The 17517-nt window shown below is 38.0% G+C and overlaps 1 protein-coding gene across 7 annotated transcripts; it reads left to right on the plus strand.

Annotated features, from left to right (window-relative positions):
• Positions 1-1399: 1399 nt before the first annotated feature.
• LOC135472198 (histidine--tRNA ligase-like) lies at positions 1400-16574 on the plus strand. Of its 7 annotated transcripts, none has more exons than XM_064751577.1 (15): positions 1431-1535; positions 3398-3578; positions 4916-5002; positions 5484-5603; positions 5998-6093; positions 7150-7275; positions 7955-8062; positions 8412-8510; positions 9246-9339; positions 9625-9752; positions 10419-10491; positions 11136-11311; positions 12509-12625; positions 13621-13767; positions 14846-16574. In XM_064751577.1, the coding sequence occupies exons 2-15, from the start codon at positions 3483-3485 to the stop codon at positions 14936-14938; spliced, it is 1560 nt and encodes a 519-aa protein (XP_064607647.1). In that variant the 5' UTR covers positions 1431-1535; positions 3398-3482; the 3' UTR covers positions 14939-16574. The 7 variants fall into 7 exon arrangements, with proteins under 7 accessions (XP_064607652.1, XP_064607654.1, XP_064607651.1 ...); XM_064751578.1 differs by lacking the exon at positions 1431-1535 and adding an exon at positions 1913-1981; XM_064751580.1 differs by lacking the exon at positions 1431-1535 and adding an exon at positions 2391-2564.
• Positions 16575-17517: the final 943 nt, after the last annotated feature.

Consider the following 17517-nt stretch of genomic DNA (forward strand, 5'->3'; position numbering starts at 1 on the left):
TCATTTAATTATTTCTTCCGTAAAAACAAAAACAACTTTTTGGCTTTATTTTCATGGGGAAACCCGCAGATTATGGCTGCATGGAAGGTGTCCAGTTGTGAAACCATATTCACAATACTGACGAGATCTTGATGGTCGCTAGGGTAAAACTGAAATACGGCGGGAGCTCGTGGCTTCAGACAGTGTGCTATCGAGGCTAAAAAGCTTCGCAAGCTTTGTACGTTGTCTGAATATTGAGTCTCGGTTAAAAGCCACTGTATTACTGATATACTGATGAGTGCGTCCATCACGCCCTTCCTCATACAATGTAGCATTCTAAGATCAGCTTGAACAAGATCAAAGCACGTGCCTAGTGTTGGTGACACGGTATCAGTTTCATTTCCGATATCCTGGGCTTTGGTGAGCATGTGTCTATTTATGTCTACACCAAGTATAAAATGATTTCCGCCACAATAGGCACCTATATGTTTGAGATTAAGCCCACTGCCGCAACCAAGGTCCAATATCAACATTGTAGACGTATCGGTCTTTTCTCCAAATTTTGGCCTTGAAAGAATCTCAGTGGCCATCCTAGTCATCTCTGCCTGGATCCGGACATTTCTAGGCTTGTCAGTGTACCTTGTCGCTTCCATCTCCGTGTAGACGTGCTGGGGGTTCGAACCCCGTCGGCTTTCCGGACGGCGCTGGCTCTCTTTGCTGTATGACTTCACTCCGAACAGCGTGGGCGAATCCACTGTAGTAAGTTCGGGCATGTCTGGCAGATCATTGGGGGATGTGTTCGGAAAGTAATAGATGTACCCTGATTTGTGTGAGCACAAGTGCCGAGAACTTGTACACTTGTTGCCGGGGCAGTTTGATTTGCTTAATTGCCTCAAAACCTGCCTTATACACCAGCCGGCATTCTGCCATGTACGCCATTGCATATTCATAAATTTGTGGCTTAGGATATATGGCCTACATACATGTACACCTACATGTAGGCAAAAATCGACGAGATGTTGTTATCACCACACCAACTCAGGTTCAGCACATGCGTGAGGTTTAGCCGATACTGTGAGAGTATCCAGGGAAGGCCAGGTCATACGTGATTGTCAGATCAGATTTTGTCCAGATTGTTTACCGGCTGAAGCTGGCTTAACGACTTAACTTACCAAGATAAGGCGCTATATTTAACTGTGCCGCCTCAAGAACAGTCACAATTTTTACCGTGATCCGTATGAACTCGAATCTAAGCAGAGTTCCAAAGCAGAAATAAAGTTGCCAGGGGTGTTGTTTAATGTCAAAATTGTCTAGCCGACGTGATGTCGCACACGAAGATCCATCGGTCCACAGCTCAAGAAAGCAAGCACATGCAATAATGTGCAATACCTCACCTGTCTTTTAACGCCCGCCAGCGAAAAGCGAATGATGAAAACGAGGCTAGTGTAGAACAAGTTCCGCCGAAAATGGCCGACGACGCGAAACTGAAGGAGGAAATCAAGCTTCAAGGCGAAAAAGTTCGACAACTAAAAGCCGAAAAAGCTTCAAAAGATGCGGTAATGGAAAATCAGTGTTTGGTTTTGCTTTAGAAACATTATATCGTAAATCGTGTGTATGAATCGTTTAATATTCGGTCACATACTTGGGGGCCAGCCGCTGTCATGTGTCCAATAGGCCTACACACGTGGGTTAGGTTGTCACGCAGAGGCGAGGAGGGCAAACGTAGTCTGTAGTAGGACTGTCTTCATTCATTCATAAATCACTGGTGTCTTGTTACTAGTCCAGAATTTATCTTTGTTTTCGTGTCTTTTCTTTGTACTTATATGGAAAGAAGCTGTCCCAAACCCTGGATCCAGCTAACTTTTCGTTGTCCGAGGCTGATGCAATCAGTGTCCAACTTGTTGTGGTTAGCTCAACAGAATGTGTGAGGTAGACAGCCAATGAATAACCGAGACCTGCTTAGTTCAGGAAAGGAGGACGAGAGGGGGATTGGGGTTTGGGGGTAGGTGTCTGGACATAGTGAATAGTTGTGTCTCCACATAAAGATAAAGCTGCCATGCAGTGACAGAGTGATATGAGCATGATCACACACTCATCTAGGACAGACAGGACGTGATGTAAACTACACTACACAGTTTTACCCTCTTCTATTAGTCTTGCTATTCAACACTGCTTTTTGACCAAGCATGTGTGGTTGAGCTGCGGTATTTAGCCCCAAAATAGTATTCTACCCCATACATACATTTGTACCTACTATTGTGACCATAGCTACACAGACAGTTACTTACAGACAGGGTCTTTATACCGTGATCTAGTCTGTAATGAGCAGTCAACACCACTTTAGTAAAGTCAAGCTCAGCAGAAGTGTCCATACTTCAGGTTGATAAGGTATACTTTGACTTCTACAACTGGTCTCTTGATATTAGTGTGGTGATTCAGTTCTCAGCCGTTGGATAGGTCCATCTACATGAAAAATGGTTGACATGAGTTCAAGTGCAGACATGAGAACATACCGTGGAATTCTGGCTATAGGGAATGATATAAAGAAGCTGAAATTGGAAAAACCGGACAACTGGAAACACAAGGTCAGCTGTTTTGTTGCTGGGCATGTTACAGTGTCAGTCTGTGTACATAGTCATTTATAGGCTTTTAGTCCAGCAGGTATTTATGGTGGCTACTGAATGTGTGCAGTCTGTTTCAGGTTTAGCATTAAGATGATGGGAAGATGAACTTAGTCACAAGTTTGTTATCAGTGGAAAGTAGAAGGGATGATTTTTAAAATGTGACCTAGAGCTAGATCTAGAGTCTCAAAATATTGATATTTTTCGCTTAGACTTCACCTTTTGTCATTTTGATGACAAGTTTTGATTGTCATGCCTCCTGGTTACCTGTTGTGACAGCACAGTTGAGATGCTTGTGTTGGATGTACTGACACAGTCCTAAACTTGAACAGGGAATTTTTGAAATTCCTCCAGTAATTTGGGAATTTTTGACATTCCATCCTGGAATTTGGGAAATGTTCTTATTTGTGACCATAGAAAATCAGTCAGTCATTAATGTAAATTGCCCCCTGAACTTGTACCAGTGCATATACATTTTACATTCAGATTTTTCAGTTAACAAAGATTGTACAAATAATTCTGGAGTACATTGTTTGTTCCATGGCTTTAGTTACATCTTCACTAACAGGGAATTCTCATAACATTACACTTGATTACATATTTGATTCTGTTTGGGTATGTACATGTAAGTGCAATGTATATTTGTTTTCCTTCATTATGCCAGGTGTCACATTATTGTTGTTTTCTTATTCAAACTAAGACTACAAATTAATTATCTTTTTAATATTTCATCAGAGAAAATTATTGATAGGCCTGTGGTTATTTTTAAAAACACATTATCCATTTGTCATCAACAGACTTATTGAAAAGGAATCTTCTCTTGCCTTTCCCATTCCATGTCATGTGACCCAATCTTCCTAACTGTACCTGTATTACGCTACAATGATGCTTGTTTCCACCTCATTCTGTCGTCGCTGTTGGAATCGCTGTGTGTTGAACACCTGGGTTCGATCATTTTCAACCACCAAATCTCATCAGGTATAGTACCAAATTTCAAGCTTCTGTCACTTACATACCTACAAAAAAAGACAACACTTTCAATATGTGATTTGATAAAGTATTTCACAGGATGTTTAAAAACTATAGCTTTGTTTTTGTTACTTGTATGTTACATAATTGAGATATTGTATAAGCAAGCAAGATTCTGCACATTGACCCAACGGGGGAATAGTGGTGGGTTTCACCTGGGCTCTGCCCAGTTTGCTGGCCGCCGTTGTATAAAAGAAATATTCTTGAGTATGGCGTAAAACACCAATCAAATGCATAGATATATCACCCGAACCCTGTTTTGCCTTCTAACCGTATGTGCATTGGTAAAGAGTTATACGACATGATGTTTCGGGTTACTGTAACATGACGCATTCCATGGCCTCATTAGAACTCCTGTTAGCCGTTGATTTATAGAGTTACCAAACACGTCAGGAAAATGGCCTGGTTTCACCCCTCTTCCTAAATAAATCAGGTTATGTTATTTGTTGTCTTTTCGTGTAATGTAGTAATCGTACCCTTTCTGATGCAGTCAGTTAAAGCATTGGTCGCACCCTGATTTATCAAGGAGTTGTCAGATTCGAATACAGTGTTTGTTAATTAGGCTGCAGCTTTATGGCAGGAGATTTGTCAGGTACCTGCTGAAGGATTGTAGGTCGCTCAGGTTTCATCCACTCGTAATCCTGATGAAGTCGTCATCATTAAACAGCTGCATGTATCAAATATACAAATTCAATAAAAAAGAAGATAATTTGACTATTTATTTTTCAAAATAGTTTTAGTTACAATCAAGTCTTTCTAGGATAATAACATCTAATGTGATACATATAGTCAAAAATATGTTGGCCTTAAATGAAAGGGAACATGAAACTGTGTCCAGATATATTGTAAACTACTTTTTTTACGTTTTTTAAAAAAAATTTTCTAAGGTGGGTTTTTGAGGACATTTTTTTCCCAGAGGTGTTCAGATTAGTTTGAGTGCCTAAAATCACGGATGGTTTAGACAAAATAACTATTTTCAAAATGTTCTGTGAAGAAATGGACGAATATTTATGGAGAAAGGATGTGGCGTGAAAATGTCAATGTATTTTTTGGTTACTTTTAGTGCTTTGAATGACACAGTCATAAATTTAAAGCTTTGAATGACAGTGACTTCATAAATGTTTATTACAAGCTCTATCAACTGATGCACATGGATTGTGATATCTGCCATGAAACATCAATTGGTTGATACAAAAATGTTATGATAAAGCTCATGATTTTATAAGATAGTTGACGTGGTTAAACAGGAAGAGATATTTATCCTCAAATTTTGGTTATTTTTTTAGATAACTGAGGAAGTCGCAAAGCTTTTAGAATTAAAAGCCCAGCTTGGCGAAGATGGACCCAAGAAATTTACCCTCAAAACTCCAAAGGTTTGAAGTTTTGTTTGTTTTAACTGTATTTAGAACTATAAATGTATGTATGTTACCCAGATGGTAGAAGGTTAAATTCTCTTATTATATCTAATGTCAAAGGCTTCATTTTCAAATGTGACTTTATTTTTTTTGCCATGGATTTCTCAGAACACTTTGGCGCAGTTTTCTTTTACAGTATGGCCATTGAGTCACACTTCATTGTTTAGTGTTTATATAGGTTTTTTTATTTAAAATTTAGACAGCTTATTGACTTCCATGTTCAAGTGCATAGTACAACTCTTGCCTGGCATAAACCACCTATCCAGTAAATAATAAATATACAGTGTGTACAAATGCTTCTTTTGTCAGGCTTGATGATTTGTGCTTGTAGATGTTATCTGTTTTATTAATTTGCTTACTAAACTCAAAACAACATTGGATAAAAAGATGTCAGTTTTTCTTGTTTTTGAATTTCTGTACATGTCCGTCATTTCTACAGGGCACGAGGGACTACAGTCCACAGCAGATGGCTATACGAGAAGGTGTGTTCAAAACTATTGTGGAGTGCTTCAAACGGCATGGAGCAGAAACCATTGATACTCCAGTGTTTGAACTCAAGGTAAAACCCTTTACCATCTATGATGTAATATACTATGAAATTAAAAGTAAAGTAAAGTAAAAGTAAAATGAAATTCCTAGAAACATTAAATACATAGTGAAAAGATAAATAATCAACTTGACTTGATTATAACAAGTCCTTTCTATCCTATTTTGACACTATTTTAAATATTTTGAATTAAAATGTTACCTGTTATTTTTATATACCGAGCTACTATTTTTTCAATACAAAACTTTAGGGGGATAGAGTTTAAATATTATTTCAGTGTGTTATTTGTTCTTTAAAATGTGTGTGAGTGTTTTTTTTTTTTAGTTTTTTTTTCTTTAATTTTATAAAATTGTGGTTTAAAAACATTACATATTATTTCAGCATGTATAGTACACATGTATTGCAGGAGACCCTTACTGGGAAGTACGGAGAAGACTCTAAACTGATCTACGACCTGGCAGATCAAGGTGGGGAGTTGCTGTCTCTACGTTATGACCTCACTGTATCCTTGACTCAATCGTAGTAAAACAGAAGTGCCACAAATACTGACTTGCCGCTAACTATAGATCTGAAGAAACACCTATTCATAGCCTGTCTGATTACACTTCAGGTTGCACAACCTTTTGTAGAATCAGGATCTTGTGTTTTATTGCGCAGAAGAGGAAAAGAGCTGACCTTGATTTTCAAAAAATACAGAAGAAAGGATTGGATTAGACATACAGCAGATGGACTCAGACTCAGCCTTTCTTCAGATGTTGTCAGCAACAAATCAAAGTATGAAGTGGCTACTAAATCAGATAATAATGAGATTGATACTCTCATCAGATTATGGTAATACCAATATTTTCAATAAGGGTTCACAGGTTCATAACTGGTTCAACGTTATTATTAAGGAAATGTGACATTGAATGTTATTATCATTGGTTATCACAGGTTCATAGATGACTTAAAGTTAATGTCAAGAAAATTTGGCATTGAATGATATTATCATTGGTTATCACGGGTTCATAGATGACTTAATGTTAATAGTAAGAAAATTTGGTGTTGAATGATATTATCTTTGGTTATCACAGGGTCATGGCTGATTTAACTTTTAATATTAGGAAAATTTGGCATTGAATGATATTATCATTTGTTATCACAGGTTCATAGATGACTTAATGTTAATAGTAAGAAAATTTGGTGTTGAATGATATTATCTTTGGTTATCACAGGGTCATGGCTGATTTAACTTTAATATTAGGAAAATTTGGCATTGAATGATATTATCATTGGTTATCACAGGTTCATAGATGACTTAATTCAACCTTAAATTTGATGTTGAATGATATTGTCATTGGTTGTCATAGGTTCATAGCTGCTTTAACTTTAATATTAAAAAAATTTGGTGTTGAATAAGATTATGATTGGAAGAAAGCCTGACCCACCATTAGCATTGTCATTATTATGGCGCAATTGTATGTCCATTTAAATATGAAATAAGGAAGTTAAATATTCTGTGTATTCGATTAATTTTCAAGTGCGCTCATTCTGAATTCATTTACCTTAACTGAGTCAGGTACCATTTGCTCGTTACCTGGCAATGAGTAAAATATCAAATATAAAGCGTTACCACATAGCACGTGTGTATCGGAGAGATAATCCAGCTATGACCAGGGGGAGGTTTAGAGAGTTCTTCCAGTGTGTAAGTATGCCCACAGTAACCATGCATGGGTTGTATAACCATACAGGCTATAACTATGCAGCCTGCTGGGGTCTGTATAAACATACGGGCTATAACTATGCAGCCTGCGGGGGTCTGTATAACCATACAGCCTGCAGTGGTCTGTATAACCATACAGCCTGCAAGAGTCTGTATAACCATGCAGCCTACGGGGGTCTGTGTAACCATACAGCCTGCGGTGGTCTGTATAACCGTGCAGTCTGCGGTGGTCTGTATAATCATACAGCCTGTGGGGATCTGTATAACCATACAGCCTGTGGGGGTCTATAACCATGCAGCCTGCAAGAGTCTGTATAACCATGCAGCCTACAGGGGTCTGTGTAACCGTACAGCCTGCGGTGGTCTGTATAATCATACAGCCTGTGGGGATCTGTATAACCATACAGCCTATGGTGTTTTGTATAACCGTATGGCCTGTGGCATTTTGTAATGTCTTTGATGAACATCTGACATCTAAATCTCATCATATCAGGCAGTTGTACATGTACCATTAATCCTTGTTAATGACCTTTGATAGGAAGAAGATTAAGTATAACGATGTGTGAAAGGAAAGACCTCCGTTTACTAACTGAATCGTCAGCTATATTTTTCATGATGCTCCATGTGGTAAATGACAATCAGTGTGACGTTGTGTTGACAGGACTTTGACATCGCAGGCCAGTACGATGCTATGATCCCGGATTCTGAGTGTGTCAAAATCGTGGTGGAGATCCTCCAGTCCTTAAATCTTGGGGACTTTGTTATAAAGGTAACAAATTAGTGCAGTCGACCCATGAAGTTGGGTTAAACACCAGTCAGAAGAAATCAGTAAAATCATGAAGCTGGGCTCTTCACAGACAGATTTTGCTCCAGGTTGCCTATTGCAGGGAACTCTTGGTCTGTTTTATCTGTTCATGTTGGTAACCTTTGTAAATTCAGCTAACATGTACATGTATGTATGCAATGTTGTCACTGTGAGTTCAACTCTAGCTAATACTGGTGTCGTCTCCGGTTGTACATGGGAAATTCTGTAGCAATTTGCAGATGGTTGTTGGGTTTCTAGAACAGACAGTGACTTGAATGAAGACTTCTGAGGTGATGCTGTTTATTGTTTACAGGTCAACCACAGAAAACTACTAGATGGAATGTTTGCAGCTTGTGGTGTACCAGACGAAAAGTTTAGATCTATCTGTTCTGCTGTAGATAAATTAGACAAGGTGAGTATTAAATATTGAATTCCATTGGTTTTGAGAGAAGGAGAGAAAATGGAAGTTTTGGGCTGTGTTGGAAGGGGGGGGGGGGGGGGGCGGTGGTGGAAGAGACATGGGAGATACTGGTCTTTCAGGCTATTTTTTGCACTCTATGAGTCTATTTTGAGTAAACACAAATTGATGCTTAACATTTTCCAATCTGGTTTTGACGAAAAAAAGAAAACAATAAAAAAAAGAGTGTAGAAAAAGCATTAAGGAGCAATTTGACTATGGCTCTCAGACATCTGACCTATTGGTGTGTATTGGATGGGGCCAAAATTGTGCAAAGTGTACTGAAACTGTTTTTATCAATCTTTTATGAAACTACATTTCTCACTTGAGTGCACAATTTAAAAACTCAGCTATCTATAGTTAAACAAGGGATATTAGGTATCAAATCATAGTCTCTTAACTGCATGTACTATATTGGCTCTTGCTTCCTCTCTGGCCGTCCATGGGAAGGTCTGCCGACCATAATGCTGGCAGCCGTTTTATAAGTGAAATATTCTTTAGTACGGCGTAAGACACAAATCAAATAAATAAATAAAGTGGCTCTTGGCAGCGTGTGAATTAAGAGCTACTGCAGTAGTAATGGTTCAGCATACATGCACATGTACACGTATGAAAATCCATGGATCAAGAACCAGCCAAATAAAATGTTGATAATGAGGTTGAAATGTGAACTGTGGACTTTTTTTGCAGACATTTTGGGAAGATGTGAAAGCTGAAATGGTGGATGAGAAGGGTTTAGATCCTGAGGTAGCAGATCGGATAGGACATTATGTCAAGTTTAATGGTGAGTTCAGTGGAATGACAGATTTTGAAAGAAAGAGAAATGGAAATGTGCTTGTCGTCATTTTTTCCCTTGCCCTTAAGTGCTAAATTCATAATACATTATATAAATTCTTGTCAAGAGTTTTAGCACATTTTCAGTGGTGTTGGATAAAATCATTACTCGAATATTATAAGTCGATGTTGTTTATAGTTTTCCATTCGTATGATATAGATTTTTATTGGAGGATTTCCATTGTTTGTCATATCTGCATGTAATATATTTGCCCCTCTTCATTTGAATTGTCAGGTGGCCCAGAACTTGTGGATCAGTTATTGAAGGACGAATTTTTATGTAAACAAAAGTCTTCTATAGAGGGGCTGGAGGATATGAAGCTGTTACTGAGATACTGTGAGCTGTATGGTGTTCTGGACAAGGTAATGCCATTTGCAAGGAGTTCTTGCTAAATGGCTGTCAAGAAACCTCTTCTGTTATATGGCATATGGCTGTGTTATTGAAAGTATCTTGCTTTTCCATAGAAACGCACATCTGTCGTTGTTTTCAGGACATCATATCATTGAAGGGGTCTTGTCCATTCATGTTTTATGGATTTGTGTGACATTGTTGACCGTCAGATTAATGTGCCAATGTCAGATTAATGTGCCAATGTCATTAATGTAATGCCAGTGTCATTAATATAATGCCAATGGCTTTCTGTATGTAAAGGGAGACAAGTCAGGTGCTTTGAGAATATTACAGACTTTCTGGGTGTTTGCACTGAACCTTGACCATACTTAGCTGTGTGTATGAATTTAAAAACACATATAAGTACATGTAATAGACCAAGCATAACAAATGTTCAGTATAAAAAGTTAAATTTCTGATGTGAAAGGTGCAGCATTCGGTAAATTGCTTCTGATGGAACGTGCATGTGAGTATAAAGTAAACCTTCAACTTATAAGGGTTTGATTTGATATATGATTTGTGATTCTATAATCTACCAGTAAAAGTTCTAAATAGATTCTATGAATACTGTAATCATTGAATCTTGAGGTGACTTCAGTAAGGAATTGTCTAACACGGTTGTCATGGTTACATTACAGGTATCATTTGATCTGAGCTTAGCGCGAGGTCTGGATTACTACACCGGTGTTATATACGAGTCTGTTCTTAAAAGTAAGGTCCTTAGGTCAGCTTTCATTAAATTCAGATAGTGTGATGTGATATGGAAATTAAACAGTTTAATGATGAGCAACAAAAGGAAGGCACTGCAGACTGTTAAGCACATAAAACTACTGTACTATGGCTCTATATGAAAATTTTAGTGCATCTCCCGCCGCCTAGCATCCCAAAGCTTCCTCTCCTTCGTCTCTGTGCTGGAAGAATCGACCGCTGGCTAAATGAGTTTCAACTTGCTTCCGACGTACCTGGAAATAATGATATTATTTTTTAAATAATTTTATTTGATTCAGAAAGCCATCTGTATAGATGTTAAAATGTTAAATTTTGCATGGGGCATTTTCAGTATGTCTTCCAGTTACAGCTGACAATTTTATATTCATCATAGTCGTAGGATGTGTGACAAACTATTAGGAATGTGTCTCCTTAGATCGCTTGCTTCTGAGAGGCTCAAAGTTTTCTTGTTCCAGACCACTTGACCAACATGCCCACTGATCTGTGAGTTTAGAATCAACTCCTTGTGCATTTTGTGTTTTTTTGTGTTAGGGTTAATTGATAGATGGATCGATAGATTTGACATCTGTCTTAAAAGAAATAAGATTTATAAATGCATTAAGTCACGTGATTGTGGTTATGTGCAGGTTATGCGTGTACGCCTGGGGCCTCCGAGGATGGGGTCAGTGTGGGAAGTGTGGCAGGAGGAGGGCGGTATGACGGCCTGGTGGGCATGTTTGACCCCAAGGGCAAGAAGGTGCCCTGTGTGGGAGTCAGTATAGGCATAGAGAGGCTGTTCTCTATCATGGAGGCCCGAGCACAGGTATGCACATGAGCAGGTGTGTTTATTACAAAGAGTAAGAGTGTGAGTAAGAACCTGCTGGCTAAGCTATCCTAGGGGTTATCCTGCCAATGCAAGATGGGTCAAGATACATTTGTTTGAAAAATTTTAATAGATCATCCGTAGTACCCTAATTCTTCAACTTTTTAAAACCTTCAACCTTTATAAAAGAGCAGCTTTCAGTGCAATTTATGCACATTTTTAAGTTGATTTTGGAGACAAAACTACATTGGTTGGATTTTCAAAAAAGTATAATTTTATCAGTCAACCCAGAATATGCTTGAATAAACACCTCACAAACATGCGAAGAGGTTTAACAGAATAACAGTGTGAAAAAAAGGTTACATTGCTATGCTCGACACAATTTATGCCTTTGTAGTCACTAGTTCAGAGCAGGTGATATTGTCCCCAGGCAATATGTGCATTTATTGCGGAAATGCCTTATATTTTGGAACTGCCATTTCTAGACAAAAATTGAAGGTTCTGACCTTAATCATTTAAAGTTGACATGGAACCATGGTGACAAATGTAACTCAAGGAGATACTTTCTGAAAGCTTTTAACTCTGTGAATGAAAGAATTTTGTATGAAAACTAAACTTTTATTGGTAAACCATCATACTTTTGTTCAGTTTACTTGTTAGTTTTAATACAGTTTTGACTTCATTTAAGCGCCCAACAGTTTTCAGAAAAACAAATGGCTCCACATTTGACCCTGTTAGTTTTAGCGTTCTGACAAGGCATTGCTTGTGTATAAGCGTAAGACATTAGTTTTTTGTGTGCCCATGAGGAACCAGTGTAAGACAGGGTAATATTCTAGAGTCTTATGGAAGGTGTAGACAGCTAAGGATGGAAATGGGCTGTTCAAAATAATAATAATAAAAAAGATGAAAATAAGTCAAATATCCAAACTTTCACTGAGGATTCTGTATGTAAGTAAAAAGATTATGTTGTCAAGTAAATGTTTCCTGGGGGATGATTTTCTCTCGGGGAGATCAACGTTCAGTTTATTTTACTGGATTGCCTTTATACGCTAACTCAAACTCAATTTCTACTGGAGTACGCCAGCACTGCTTATTGAACCCTCGTGTACATGTAACTAACATATTTGATTCTGCTACAACAAGTATGTATTGTGCAATATTAATGTTTTGTTTTGTGGTTCATTATGTTTATCACAGGCAGCCCATTTAAAAACTAGAACCACAGAGACAGAGGTGTTTGTTGTCTCAGCTCACAAGGGCCTTGTAGAAGAAAGAATGAAGCTGTGTAAAGACTTGTGGGATGCAGATATCAAGGTAATGTAACAAACAGGCTATAGATTTTCAGTGGCTTGCTTATGGCTTGCCATCAGCACACTTTTACTACTCAACTGGCTGTTGGTGTAGAGTAACTATGGTGATCTGTCCAGTAGGACCAGAGCCCAGTTGATCATAACTGTCAATTAGTACCGGATTTAAAATGTTCAAATGTTCAGTTTTGTATTTAGCAAAAATATAATTGAGTTAAATAAATTATTAAATGTGAACTAAATCTGCTGCTGTTATAATTAGACTTTGGACAGCTAAATTGGCTGCTGAGTTTGTCAAAAAATTTTAAGTATTATATATTACTTATTATCAGTATTAGCTAATACAATTTGGAACAGCTGGGCCCCGGTTCCACAAAGTCATTTTTGCCCTAAGTCAAAAACTTTAATCTTGATGAAATATGCCCTGTTAATAGCCCCAGAGGTTGAGGTTTTGGTCTGTGTACAGTACATGTATGTATTTGTCTTAATGTAGTATTTGTTAATTGTTTGTCTTAACATAATATTTGTTGTTTGTTTCAAAACGTTAACCCTTATGGACTAAAAATAAGTAAGTCAGATGTTGATCGCTGTCAAAACTGGCTTTGTGGAATTGAACTATGATATTACCTTTCACATTCAAGTTTACTTCCACAACCTTACAACAGGCACACCACTGATTCTCAAATTAGACTGAGGAGCATACAGGTATACAACCATCAGTTTAAGTCGTTTATTATTCAATACTTTGTTGATGCTTTAGACTAAAAGGTAGGATAATGGTTTATGACTTTTGCAATGGTGAAATGCAATTATGAATTTATAGGTGTATATTAAAATTCACCTGTTAGTTTTATGCTAATTTTAATTTTCTTCACTGGGAACTAGACATCTTTCTGATAGTTTAGAGTCAAGTGGAATCGTTCATCAGTAAGCAAAAACTACTGGTAGTCATGGAATATATGAGCATTAATTTTTCTTTGTCTTTGTTTTTTTTTTTTTTAGGCTGAGCAATCCTATAAGAAGAACCCTAAGCCTTTAGACCAGTTCCAGTACTGTGAGAATACAGGTATTCCTCTTTGCTTGGTGCTAGGTCAGTCTGAGATAGACTCTGGAGTCGTGAAGATCAGAAACACACAGACAAGAGAAGAGGTAAGAGATATGTGTGTGTGCAATGTGTCAGACAAGGAAAGTTGTAACAGTGAGATGTGTGCAATGTGTCCGGCCAGGAAAGTTGTAAAAGTGAGATGTAGGCAATGTGTCAGACAAGGAAAGTTGTAACAGTGAGATGTAGGCAATGTGTCAAACCAGGAAAGTTGTAACAGTGAGATGTGTGCAATGTGTCCGACCAGGAAAGTTGTAAAAGTGAGATGTAGGCAATGTCTCAGACAAGGAAAGTTGTAAAAGTGAGATGTAGGCAATGTGTCAGACAAGGAAAGTTGTAACAGTGAGATGTAGGCAATGTGTCAAACCAGGAAAGTTGTAACAGTGAGATGTGTGCAATGTGTCCGACCAGGAAAGTTGTAAAAGTGAGATGTAGGCAATGTGTCAGACAAGGAAAGTTGTAAAAGGGAGATGTAGGCAATTTGTCCGAACAGGAAAATGGTAAGAATACTGAGAATACTTCACAATGCGAAAGTGGTAAAAACTGATATGCCAGCAGTGTGTCATATTAGGAAAGTGGTAACACTGTTATATGGGCAGTGAGTTACAGTAGGAAAGTGGTAACACTAAAATGTAGGCAAGGTTATATAAATACATGTATATGAAGTGAAGGCTTCCTTATTGTTCAGTATTATATTGAAACTTCAGTTTGTCTGTTTGCAGACAAGCTGCATTATTAGACCGCTAAATATGAGAAATTACAACAGGTAATATTTGAATCCAGTTTATTTTATGCATCGTGATCATGATGTGTTGTGGAAGTAAAACAACATTTAACGATATGCAGTGTAATGTAATCAGTCTGTGCAGGATAACAATATGTGGGTTTAATGTTGGTGGAAAATCGTCATCCATATAACTGACTTCATTTTGTACAGTATAATGCCTGTAAACTGTATGCCCCACTCAACCTTTATGGGTAGATGAAAGCTGGTAAAAGAAGGAAGATATCCTCTGTCCTTCACCAAACACAAGTACCTGACAAACTTCCTGACTTACAGGTGAACTAGGAAGAGCAGTTATGGAGACACCACCTGACATGTTTCAAAATCTTTTCTATTTTCAGCGTCTTGTGCCCCGAAACACTCTCAAGGAAGAATTACGACAGGAACTGTCACGAATAAAGGCAGGGAAATCTGAAGGCAATGTGGCAACTTAGCAGCGAAACACACTCCAAATTTGTCTTGTAAAGGACCATTGCTACCTGTTACATGCAATTTGACCATCATAATATGCTCATGTCTGTAGAAAAATTCCTTCAAACACTTCAAAGCTGCTGTCAGTACTTCATGACAAAATGGCCATGTCTGCTTCTCAGTGAAAAATTTGGTGCATAGCGGCGTAGAGACTAAAACTTAAATTACAATATTGTACTTGGTACACCTCATGAAGCAGCTAAATTCATCATGCTAAATATGTGAATTCTTCATGCTAAATATGTGAATTCTTCATTTAGCTAAGTAATATTGACATGAGTGTGTCTCTGATAAATCTTCAAAAATGATTTACGTACAGATGTTGCTTTTCTGCTCTAAATGTATGGCTGTATTTTTGTAGAATGTTCATAAAAAAGGGGAATGGGTGCAATTGTATATACAACCAGAATATGTCAAATCAAAACCTTTCACAAAAATTTCTTACTTCCAATTCCTGACATTCTGTATATACATGTACACATTTGAAAATGGTTTGGATACATCATGGAGTATGCAGGCCACTGAAGGTTATTGTTGTAGCAGTTGTTGAAGGGTTTAGTGGTGTTTGTTGTGCAACCCAATACCGTTGAACCTGGTTTCGTCATTTGGTGGATTTGACGAGGTACAAAGAAGGTTTAGCAGAATCGGGTTACAAAACAAACAGCAAGACGGTGTTAAAGTCGCTGTTCTACCCCAATAAATAAAGAAAACAAGGCAAAAACGACATATTTCATGTAGCTTTTGGCTGCCGTTCTCCTTCTTTCACTCCACGGAGTTTATACATTTTAGACCAATCAACGGCAAGCTTATTCCATTGAAGTTGACTACTACCCCGTTCACACGGGCCAAGTTAAGCTGGCTTAAATTCGAAAGTGACTTTGAGCCAGTTTGACGTTGCTCGTGTGAGTGCAAGGCGGGGGCATTTAATCCAGTTTATTTGTACCCGCTAGCGACGCGGCTTTAAGCCAGTTTCAGGTCTTGAGCTGGTTTGTTTGTGTCATGTGAATGGTAACTCGAATACATGCTGTGGATATGTGGAGGTCAGGATGACATCGTAATTACTAAACCGGCTTAAATGTGATCGTGTGAATGGTCAAATCCCTGAACTGGCTTAAAACAGGCTTGGCCACATGGTCGTGTGAACGCAAGCATTCTCACATCTGTCTTCGATTTAAACCACTTTATCCGGTTTAAACTTTGACTGTGAACGGGGTACTAGATATTTCAAAGCTACGTATGAATGACGTGTCTCATTGTTGAGTGACGTAGGAATGTATAAATCCCAAAAGCAAATCTAACAAGTAAACAAACTCGAATTGTTTTATTTGTAGACATAAATAGTATGAAATCATATTACTGGGGGGAGGTAAACGTATCAGCCGATGTGTTGTGTGACACTCGATGTTGTTTCAAAGGTCATCTCTATTTAATATGTATATCTGCACACGGCCCGCAACTAGCAGCGGGGAATTGATATCCGTTACAGCATTGTTCATATTAGTATGCATACTAATTTATTGTGGGTCCTTTTCTGAAATTGTATTAAACCATTTACAAATGAACATATGGTTTCTGTTCGGCATCTGTTAGGTGACTATGAAAGGTTCAATTTGTGTTGACACCTACATATATATTTTTTATTCACTTGCTTGGTGTTTTATGCTGTACTTAATATTTCACTTATATGACAACGGCCAGCATTATGGTGGGAGGAAACCAGGCAGTGCACTATGTATCTATGATGGTTGTGCAAATTGAAAGTATGAAACCGACTCGCCTAGATTCATTTAAATGTGACCATGTTTTTGTATTTGTAAAACTGCACCCAGAGTCGAATGTTTTGGGATTAGGAGTTTCTCCCTGTTTTCTGTGAGAATTTTACATTATATGGTGGTATGGTGTATAAACAGAAAACCGAAGTGCACAGGGCAAATCACCAACCTTTGGCGAGTTATTGACACAACTTTCCCACATGTATAATCTAATAACTTAATGATATGGTTTGTCCCATACACGGCACCTGTACATAAAGGCTCGGGAATATTTTACCTTTATGACATTAGTCCGTTTCAAGACGTCAGTGCCATGAACGACATACAGTGTACATGTATGAGTACTAATATGTACACATGAACGACATACAATGTACATGTATGTGTACTAATATGTACACATGAACGACATACAGTGTACATGTATGTGTACTAATATGTACATTTGGAAAGTGAACCTTCAGCTGATTTATTTATTTATTTATTTAATTGATTGGTGTTTTTCGCCTTACTCAAGAATATTTCACTTATACGACGGTGGCCAGCATTATGGCGGGGGGAAACCCATGACCATCTGCAGGTCGCTGGCAGACCTTCCCACATATGGCTGGAGTGGAAGCCAGCATGAGCTGGACTTGAACTTGCAGCGACCGCATTGGTGAGACTCCTGGGTCATTACGCACATTCAGTTGAAGATAAATACGGTGAAAACCAGTACCTGAGGAATTATGTGGTCATGGCAGCTATATAATCATAATTCAAAGACGATT

Source organism: Liolophura sinensis, chromosome 8, assembly GCF_032854445.1.
Source record: "Liolophura sinensis isolate JHLJ2023 chromosome 8, CUHK_Ljap_v2, whole genome shotgun sequence".
In the NCBI taxonomy this organism is placed as follows: Eukaryota; Metazoa; Mollusca; class Polyplacophora; order Chitonida; family Chitonidae; genus Liolophura; species Liolophura sinensis.

Coding starts and splice junctions, on each gene's coding strand:
- LOC135472198 (XM_064751577.1), top strand. CDS start 3,483: ATGATGCTTGTTTCCACCTCATTCTGTCGTCGCTGTTGGAATCGCTGT. Junction 5,003..5,483: donor TTACCCTCAAAACTCCAAAG/GTTTGAAGTTTT, acceptor TCATTTCTACAG/GGCACGAGGGACTACAGTCC. Junction 5,604..5,997: donor CTCCAGTGTTTGAACTCAAG/GTAAAACCCTTT, acceptor CATGTATTGCAG/GAGACCCTTACTGGGAAGTA.